The sequence below is a fragment of the Cynoglossus semilaevis genome, chromosome 17, assembly GCF_000523025.1.
Source record: "Cynoglossus semilaevis isolate Cse_v1.0 chromosome 17, Cse_v1.0, whole genome shotgun sequence".
Taxonomy (NCBI): domain Eukaryota; kingdom Metazoa; phylum Chordata; class Actinopteri; order Pleuronectiformes; family Cynoglossidae; genus Cynoglossus; species Cynoglossus semilaevis.
In genome coordinates this window covers 1,589,281-1,599,279 of record NC_024323.1, presented here as the reverse complement: position 1 = coordinate 1,599,279, position 9,999 = coordinate 1,589,281, and the positions used below count along the sequence as shown (strand labels likewise).

At 38.5% G+C, this 9,999-nt stretch overlaps 2 protein-coding genes across 4 annotated transcripts in view; one reads left to right on the top strand and one right to left on the bottom strand.

Annotated features, from left to right (window-relative positions):
* Window positions 1–8,692, top strand: part of LOC103392637 (UNC93-like protein MFSD11) — a 17,040-nt gene extending 8,348 nt beyond the window's left edge. For 2 of the 3 annotated variants that reach the window (XM_008329287.3, XM_008329286.3), the window contains exons 6-13: window positions 1,321–1,379; window positions 1,488–1,629; window positions 2,734–2,783; window positions 3,844–3,909; window positions 4,838–4,963; window positions 5,060–5,234; window positions 5,332–5,467; window positions 6,671–8,690. In XM_008329287.3, coding sequence (XP_008327509.1) covers window positions 1,321–1,379; window positions 1,488–1,629; window positions 2,734–2,783; window positions 3,844–3,909; window positions 4,838–4,963; window positions 5,060–5,234; window positions 5,332–5,467; window positions 6,671–6,823 — 907 coding nt within the window. In that variant the 3' untranslated portion in view covers window positions 6,824–8,690. Of the gene's footprint in view, window positions 1–1,320; window positions 1,380–1,487; window positions 1,630–2,733; window positions 2,784–3,843; window positions 3,910–4,837; window positions 4,964–5,059; window positions 5,235–5,331; window positions 5,468–6,670 lie in introns of all 3 variants that reach the window. The other variant, XM_025064849.1, reaches the window with a different exon arrangement.
* Window positions 1–9,489, bottom strand: part of ubfd1 (ubiquitin family domain containing 1) — a 22,901-nt gene extending 13,412 nt beyond the window's left edge. The window contains exons 1-2 of the mRNA XM_008329289.2: window positions 9,336–9,489; window positions 8,999–9,120 (exon numbers count right to left, since the gene is read on the bottom strand). The gene's annotated coding sequence lies outside the window, so the exon portion shown is untranslated. The remainder of the gene's footprint in view (window positions 1–8,998; window positions 9,121–9,335) is intronic.
* Between the last annotated feature and the right edge of the window lie 510 nt (window positions 9,490–9,999).

The window sequence follows — 9,999 nt, the reverse complement described above, 5'->3', positions numbered from 1 at the left end:
CGCTCGTTCAAGTTTTAGTGCGACAAATGGAAGAAGAGTGGATTAAATTCTTATCAGGTAAAAACCTGCCTCCAAATGTCACATTATTGTAGGTCAGCAGACAGGCACAAGACAAGGGCCACGTTATCGCGTCATATATTGATGCTTTTGACCATTTGGTGGCAGCAGGGTTAAGTTGAATCCAGACATTATTACTAGGTAATGAAAAATTGCTCATAATCCGATACTACACAAACATTATAATAAATATTTTTTAAAGTGGCTTGGTCTGGACAAAGTGCGACTGTGCATTATTAACAATAGTTTCAGTACACTAGGCCAGCGGTCCTCAACTCCCTTGGTACAAAAACAGAGGTTGGGGACCGCTGCTCTAGGACATTGATTCTTAACCATAGGCCCACACTTGGCCGCCAGCGCCACCTGTGGGCAGCGGGACTGCAAAGGTTATCAACTGAAGACACCAGAGATACTGTATGTTATTCATGAGAAGCTCAGTTAAAGTGCAACTTTTGACCATGTGGTGACAGTAATGCATTAGTCAGTTCTTTAACAAGCTTCAATAGGCAGCCAAGAAGACCGTCTTTTTCTCTACACTAGCTGTGACAAAATTATGGAGAAGTTTTTCAAATGAAAAATGAATCGTGCGAACCCTTCCAAATGATTACATTTTTGTGAAGGTATAAAATGACTAAAATGCTAGTGGATTTAGTTAATTGTTGAATACAAATCAAACCATGAGTGAGGTTAGTTAAACTTTTACATATGTGTTAATATTTAATAGGCACCGGGCCTCTTTGTACTATATAAATATTGGGCCTCATGGTCAAAAAGGTTAAGATCCACAGCTTTAGGCAGTGTTTACTTTATATCGCATTCAAAAGTCAAAGTCACTTTGCACAACTTTCAAAAGTACATTCATTCTTTCTTTTTTTTAGAGGTAATTCTTTTTTTAGATTTAATTAAAAATGTAAGCTGCAGGGTGAACACGTGAATAAGAAACTCTTTTTTTTTTAATACTCTCTATTTTATGTCCAACTTTATAATAGCAACATCTGTAATTTCATTCAATTCAGTTAATTTCATCAGTTGATATACATTTCATATCACTAAAGAACGGTTATGAAGTAAAGTGAATTAGCCTTGAGGTGAGTGTTAATAAAAAAATTTATGAGGCAGATAAAAAAAAAGGAACATTTTAGTCCCAGAGTGTCAGGTTGTTACCCAGCGGCCATGAAATGTGATGTAAATGTCTTTTAAACCCTTTTTTTTTTTTTTTTTTTACTTTTCTACCCCCGACTGAACAAGGTTGTGTCTTTTCAGCATGCTTTTTGGAAATCTTTACATTTACTTTGAGTGGACCGGGAAACCAGATGTGTCAGGTAGGACCGGTTCACTGCTGAGATTGTAAAGACAAAAACATAATAAAATACTAGTCAGTATGTCTTCCTCTACCAATGGAATGTATGTTTCTCTATTTTTTCCCCCAGACAACAGCAGAAAAAACATCTTTCTGTCCCTGCTCGTCACCTCCGTTCTAGGCACGCTCAGTTTCCTTCTGCTGAGAAAGAGGCAACAAGAAGAGATGTTGTCTGAAGAGGAGGGACAGTTGCTGCTCTCAAACCGCACAATGTCAGTGAAATATTAAGTCACATGATTCATTTATAACAGTCTAAATCTTGGCCCGATTTATACAGCGGAAATAACTACAGAGAGTGACGCATGCTAACCATTAGCTCATTGTTGCTTACACCACAATAAACCTTAGCCAGTGGTCAGTGGTTAGCCATAATTGATACTGTAGTAACCGCTGCGAAAACTGTCTTTTTAATTGCAGTTAGCTTTAGCTACATGACAGCTACTTGAGGCTACGATTGTCAAGTGTGGTCCAGCTGACCATTGTTGCTAGCATGTCCTAGTGATTACGCTTAAATGATATATTAGTTGTTTAAGTCTGCAAGTCTAGCGGGCCAGTTTTGGCCCATGGTCCGCATGTTTGACACCCCTCTGCTTTAGATGGAAAATATTTTTTAAATTGGGCAGGTACTTTTTGGGTAAGCGATAACATGAAGTACTCCTTCTCAAAAAGTGAACCTGGCCATTTTTCTCCAGATCGTTGTCTAATCAGAGCTCTTTCCAAAAAAGAGTACAATCACTGAGATTTTGGAGGAATGGGACAAAAACAGACTAAATGACTGTGGTTAAAATATCTTGGTCCACTTCAGTCACAGCCCTCCACGTGGAAGTCGGACTTATTTAAATTTTTGTGACTCGAATTTTGAAGAAATGCAAATGCAAATCATGAATACGGACTCAAGACTATAACACTGCCTGAGAAAATAGAACTGTAGAAAGCAAAGTAACACAGTCATAGAAGGAAGTCTTGTTTGTTCTCCCTGGTTGTTTCTGTCTCTCCTATGGTTTTGTAGACACTGTTTTGGGACTCTATTTGATGCAGATATTTGCTTTCAGCCACAGCCTGTGCATGATTCAAGCACCATAACAAGGCAAACCATTTGGGAGCAGTTGTTATCTGTGGAAGTACTGTTCTGTGCACTCTGCTGGGATTCTTTTTTTTTTTTTTTTTTACAAAGTCTTGATGTCTCCTTGAAGCTAAACTTTCCCAGACTTGTAAATAAGTTTGCCAGCTTTTCACTCAAAGGACATCCTATCTTTGTGTGTGAATACATTTCACTTTTATAAGATGTTGAAATATATACATTTTTCCCTGTTTAGGTACAAACACAGAGCAAACGCAGCCCTGCAGGATGCAAAGTCAGAATTGAGTAAGTTCGTTCGAGCTTTCAATGTTTTTTACTCGTACTTGGTATGTTGGTATTGACTCTGTATTCATTATGTATGTATATTTATATGTATATATATATATGTTTATATTACCCTTCAGATCTAGGGTGTTGAGTATTTTATTGGATCAGACTATGAAATGTCAAAATGACAAAACCATGTTGTGTGTCAATTTGATTCCGACCTTTAATACCACGCAATCTACATAGAGAACTGAATATAGTTTGGAAAGACGTACGTGACCTTTCTTATAAATATATTCACTGCAAACGCTGCGCAGAAATTGAAGCAAAATCTTATATTAAACTCAACCTGAAAGGTACGCTATTGAAACAATTCATATTTATGGATTTATTTAAAATGTGACAAAATGTGCAGAGAGCTGCGTTTGTTTGTGTTTTTTCGAAGTTTCCGACTAAGGTAACCTTCAGTTTTCTTCTTCTTCTTTTTTTTCTGGTGTTGGGGGTGAATCTTGTTTTATATTTTTCTTGTAAAAATCCCTAAAAAAATGTCTGTAAAGACCTGCGAGAGCTGCGTTCGTTTGTGTGTTTTTTCGAAGTTGCAGACTAAGGTAACCTTCAGTTTTCTTCTCTTTTTTTTTTTCTGGTGTTGGGGGTGAATCTGGCAGACGGTTTTGTTTTTCCTGGAGTGAAAATTGCTTTCACGTTGATACAAATCTTCTAGCTTTACAACAGGGAACAACACAGAAGCTGCCTGTGTGAGAGTTTATTTCAGATTATATCTGTTTGTCAACTGGAAACTGCTGCACAGATGCACTGACAGCAGGTGTGAAAATCCTAGTGGGGCTTATTCTTTTAAAATCTGAATTTCCAACACCTTAACGTCTCAAGCGGGTGTTTTTCTACCTAATTGAGGCTTTTGGCTCATTGAGACTTTTTAGTTCTTCATTTTGTACTTCAGTTAAAGCTAGCTGTCGCAGGGGAAGCTTGTACACTGATGTAAGCATTTTTATTTGCAAGCGATTAGTAAAATGAATTGTTGAGCAGTTCTTAACCAGTCTTATTGGTTTGTCCTTTTTAGAAACTGTCCTCCAGCTTCTCAAGACAAAAAACATACTGCTTCTGAGTCCCTGCATGGCATACAGTGGTAAGTAACCTAACCTTTTTCAGGACCCTTTTGGTTTGGGGTTTGGTGAAATAAATAGAAATTAATTTCACAAAACCCCAAAAAATCAGACACATTAGTCAATTAGTCAAAAACTATGACCATTAATCTGAGAACTAGGTTTAGACAGGGTTGTCAAACATACGGCCCGCAAGCTAAAACCGGCCCGCGAGGGCAGTGTTTCCCAAACCTTTTTCTGGGGGACTCCCAAACCTTCGCGACCCAAGTCAATAGACATTATTCGTAAACTCCTGGGAAACATGATGCGAGACGACCCAAAAAAACCCAAAAAACTCTTGCGCCCCACCTGAGGGCCAGTTTTTGGGAAACAACGCGCTAGGGGGTTCATTCCGGCACGCTCGATACATTTTGAAAGCAAAGAATGTTTCGTAAAAATATATTTCATTAGATATGAAGATTTTCCCAAAATTATTGTATTTACTATTCAATAATTATTACATTTGTTTCTGCTGTACCACGAGTTGCGTTCAGGTACCATCAGAAACGTAAGAATCTGATAATTACGACATTTTATGTGTTGTACTGATCAGGACAAATGGATATGAAAAAAGACATTAGATAAAAAAACATTTCTGATCTGAGCAGTGTAAACAAACAACCAAAATGTAGCGATTTTTCTGAGAGGAGAATGGGGAGAACCGCAGTTCCCACAGTGAAACAGCTGGGAGAACAAGATGCTTCAGTGCATCTGGAATTGGCAACACTGAGTTTGGAAGGAACTATGAAGAAGATTATAAAGGCAAAATTCAAAGCAGAACTCTCTTTTTCTGGTGCAGTCTTTTCTCCAACAAAACACAATTCATGAGTAGCATCAGGCGGGTTCACTACTTTGACTTGAACTCTATGTAAAATAACATTTTTTCAAGGGACTTTCTCCTTCGACCTCCAGGCCTGGAACTGTCTTTCTACAGCGGAGTGTACGGGACATGTATCGCAGCTACAGCAGAGTTCGGACAGGTGGCTAAAGGTTTGATTGGCATCTCTGGGATCTTGGTAGGCATCGGAGAAATAGTGGGTAAGTTGAAATTTTTTTCTACTGACAGCCCGTCCGGTTTGTTCACGGTCACTGTAACTGACGAAGGGTCGCGTCGGCTCGGCTCCCCTCGATCAGGTGGAGGTTTGTTTGGGCTGCTGTTCAAGAACAACCACTTCAGACGGACCTCCGTGGTGTTCCTGGCGATGGTCGTCCACTTTGTTGCTTTCTACTTGATCTTTCTCAGCATCCCCAACGATGCCCCCGTCATCTTTAAATCCGACATCCAACAGAACACATACCTCACTCCAAGGTAGTTCCTTTGTCTGATCAGGACCCCCAAAAAACTCCATGTAAAAATATTTGCAGATGAATATAAAAACAATCTTTCTTCACCCATTCTTCCCCAGAGTATCCATTGCTCTGCTGTGCAGCTTCTTGCTCGGACTTGGGGACAGTTGTTTCAACACGCAGCTCTACAGCATTTTAGGCCGTATTTATGCTGAACACAGCACGCCTGCTTTTGCCATCTTCAAATTCATCCAGGTAATCTCAGGTTTTCGGCTCTCTCAGACCTTGGTAGAGGAACCAAACACAGGCTAAGACGATGATCTATCCCAGTTGGGGTTTCTTACATAAAACAGTTGAATATAACCTGTGATTTATATGTGTGCTTCAAATCCTTGGGAATAGCATATATCTGAGTATTAATTTATTGATCACGAAAACGAAACATAATTATAAATATATATATAAATATATAAATAAATAATCGGCACTAACAACATATAGTTCATTTTACAGTTCATTTTACAAAATTACATTTTGGTGAATAATAATTGAACAATTCTGATGAAATAGCTTAAAGATGAACGAAAACATCTAACATTAGCCACAAACTGCTAAAAAAAACCCTGCTAAAAATGGGCACAGATATAGCGAAAAGTTAGCCAAAATAATAGAAATAGCCAGGATTTTGCCCAGTACAGTATTGGGAAAAGCTAACTTATAAATGCAGCAATTAATTAGCACAAAATTCAGTCATTATGCAACAAATGCCAAAAATTAAATGTAGGGAAGAAATAGCTAAATGTTAAAATAAATAGATGAGATAGAAAATAGAAAAGATGAGTTTAAAAAAAAAAAAAAAAGTCTAAATCAGGGGTCGCAAACATACGGCCCGTGGGCCAAAACCAGCCCCTTAGGCTGTTTCCCTCTGGCCCAAATGAGCACTAATTGTTTTATGACTGAACTGGTCTGTATATATTTGTGAGTATAGTATATGTATGTGTATATATAGAGAAATATATATATACATATACTATATACTATGCATGTATGTGTATATATACATACAGCACGAATAAATCATATATAATAAATAATATAAAAAATATCTGCTGTCTTACTAGAGCAGCTGAACACAGAGAATCTTCACTCTTTACATGCGCATTGTTGAGTTGGTTTTTACACAGGCTGTTGAAATGTTAATATTCCGAGTGTTGCTCCCAGGAACACATCTGCTCGGAGCTGTTGCGTTCAGTTACGGCCGATCAGCTGCATGTGGACGCTACACATCAGATACGGCCGATCAGCTGCATGTGGACGCTCACTGTTTTGGCAGGACGTTTTATTGAGTGGTCAGCTGAAATAGATGCTCCTCAGGGATCTGTTAGTTTGACAGAGGAAGTGTTACTGCTTCTGATGTGTCTGATTTCTTTTCTTTATTTTCCTCTTCTCTTTCCACAGTCTGTTTTTGCAGCGGTGGCCTTTTTCTACAGTGGGTACGTGCTGCTGATGTGGCAGCTGCTGCTGATGGTGGTCCTGGGCTTCACTGGAACACTGTGCTTCTTCGTGGTGGAGAGGATGCAGAACTTCTCAGCGGATACGCAGGAGTATTAGAGACGAGACCTCTTCACCTTTTTGTACGTTTGAATTTTTTTGTTGTTTCATTTTGCAAATGGGATTGGTTCGGAAGTAGTGAAAAAACAAAACAAAACAAAAAGCTGGAATACTCAGAGACAGAGTTTTGTGACAGGTGTTCAACTGTATCCTAATTGCACTGACAGAGTTCGAAAACGACACAATGGCCAAATGTAGTACAACTGAGCTAAACCCGCATTTAAAAATTTAGTTTACTAACAAAATGCCTTGAACGCAGCATTCCTCAGCAGTGCATTTGCCACTTTTCCTAGACTGAAGTTTCTTTTTCCTTTGGTAGTGAAGCTGCGGCACCGCGTGTTGTTTACAAGTCTGTGTTTTGAACGGCAGCCGCGAGACAGTGATGACAATGACTGTGATCATAGGCTGAGGAGCCGGTGTTTTATCCTGCTCCCCCATCTTAACAAATCTGACCCAATCGTAAACACACACACTGGAACTGATGGGAGCCAGTATAACAACACTGCCAACAGTTCCAGCACCACAGTAATGAGCCTCACAACTGAAAACCATTGGACTTTACACAGGTCAGTATTGTGGGTTTTTTTTGTCTGGACTGACACAGACCAGAGGAATGTGTCAGATGTTGATTCGTCAAATTTGACGGTGAAATTAATTTCTGTCCGTCAGAACTTCACGAGCCTCAGTGGACACACTAAAGTTCATAAAAATGCACATTTTTATACCACTGCAGTTCAGATATAGTAAAACATTCATTTCATCTTATTATAATTTAATGCTGAGGTCGAAGCCTTAAAATGTATATTTTATTTCCATGTATCGCTATGCTGGCACATTTCTTTGTTTTAGTGTACAACTTTATTCTGTTTTTTTACATCACAGTGTTTCTGGAAAAACATGCGCAGGAGAAATAAGCTAAATGATTTTACAGAAATAAATAACGCAAGATATTTTTTGTCCTAAACTGTGATTGTTTTGTGATAAAACAAGATAAAATATAAGTAGGGATGTTCGATATCCAATATGCTGTATAATATGTTGTCTAAACACTTAATTTCCGATCCCGATATCAACCAGTATCGATAAAGGCCTGGTAATATTGGGTATTTAAATGTACAAACCACTGTATGAGTTGCTGGCACCAGCATTCTGCATACAGTCCCCTGATTATTAAAATAGGTTAATAAAATGAGCCACAATGCTGCCATCTTGTGACTTTCACCTTCATCTACAGCCGTTTTTCCCCAAAACTATTTTTAGGTCACACATCATTTGGCGAAACCCAGGCATTGCGTTATCGCGTTTTCATTATCAGAGGAACAACCAATAACGATTATTACAGAAATATTACACAATCACGCTAATATCAGGGCGATAATATAGTTCAGCTGATATTATCGGACATCCCTAATTGTACTGCAAATATGATGTTGTCAATCAGTAATATTCAGGTATTATATACAGGGGGATTCATAAAAATAAAGTCAGAACTGATATAAAAGATTAATTAATTCAATATGAAATATTTTTAAAAATTGTGTACATTTCATTCTCGGAGAAATAATTGCTACTATTTTCTATTGCACTCTCAGTGTGAGATTTATCTGCATTGCTTGCAGCTCAGGTTTATTCTGATGTAAAAGTTTGTAATAAATATACGATGCTTCAGTTTACGGCTAACAAGTCAAAGTGTCAGTTTATATCTTAGACAGTTATGAGAGAACGACTGTTTTTTTTGCAACAATTTTTATACCGTAGACGATCGTCGTTACTTTTTTGGTAAATGCTCTATGAACTTCTTAAAGTCAGCGTTGTTACACGTCTTTAGGCAGCATTTCACAAATAAACTTTAGCGTTTGTTAATCCTTAGTTTTGTGGCTTCTTCTTATGTTACGAACTGACGGTTCAAAATAAGTTTTCCCAAATTTTGGACAACAATTTGGAAAGCATTTCAAAAGCTACAACAGATCTGATGCAATATTCTGCACTAATAAGAAACTAGATATTTTCCCATGTCATCTGCTCTGCCTGGGCTCAGTCTGTGTCTCTAATCAGCCAAACCAAAAATAGATTTGATTGTAGTTAGGCTCACTGAGAACAACCGACAGGTCACTTATTCATAAGTCTGAGAAAATTAATCAAGCAACGGAAAAAGGAAAAAAAAAAATCACTTACCCTCATTGACTGAAAATTAAAAAATTTTAGTCAGCACGTCCCCGGAATTGATGAGGTTTTCTGGAGGTTTAATCACAGCAAAACAACTTTCCCAGCATTCGTCCGACTCGCCCCCTTATTTCCTACGAGACAAGATGAGGTAAATTGACAGGATTTAAATCCCTATTTACCAAAATCCATGAGGCCATTAATCAAAGAGGAGCAGCAGAGGAAGGTCCGGCTGGAGCAAAGAGGGTCACAGGCCCGAGCGTTCCACCATTACTCGTAATTAACTATTGATTGCATCGTAATGAGAGTAAGCAGTTCGGTGTGATCCTCAGTCAATTGTACCACGTACCTGACAGCAACGATGCACTCCTGGGCTAAGTGGAGTGTACTGCATTTACTCCGAATTTGATTCTGATGGCACTCGTACACTGGTGGAGCTTCAGTTTAAGGCTGTGAGGAAGGTACCTTGGCGTTGAATAAGTCTGAAAAAAAAATAAACGAGTGGTCGGTTAATTCGTGTATAATCCAAATGAGAGCGGCCGTGTAACTAATACGGCGGTAAATAATAAAGGAGTCGTAAAAACGGCAGCACTTGGCTGAAATCTGTTCTTTCAGTTTTAATGCGAATTTTTTTCCCCTAATATATTTGCTATCCCCTGGTTCATCAGACGCTGAATAGGATCCATGTTAGTTAGTCCCTCAGAACTGTTTTAGTGGCTTCAATTTCCAAAGATGCTGGGAACACTCCTCTGAGACTTTGGTCCATATGGACATGATCGCATTACACAGTCCATGATGGGACTCTCCTGTTCCACCACATCCCACAAGCAATTTATTGGACTGTGGGTCTTGTAAGAGCAGAGTAATGGTGGAGGCTGTTTAAGTACAATGAACTCGGCGTCTGCTTGGCTCCTTCTGTTCTACTATTTTCTCTCATTTAAGAAATCGCTTCTATTTTTCTCCTACTTTTTGAAATGAAAGTCTGGATCTGTTTTTTATTTTATATATATATA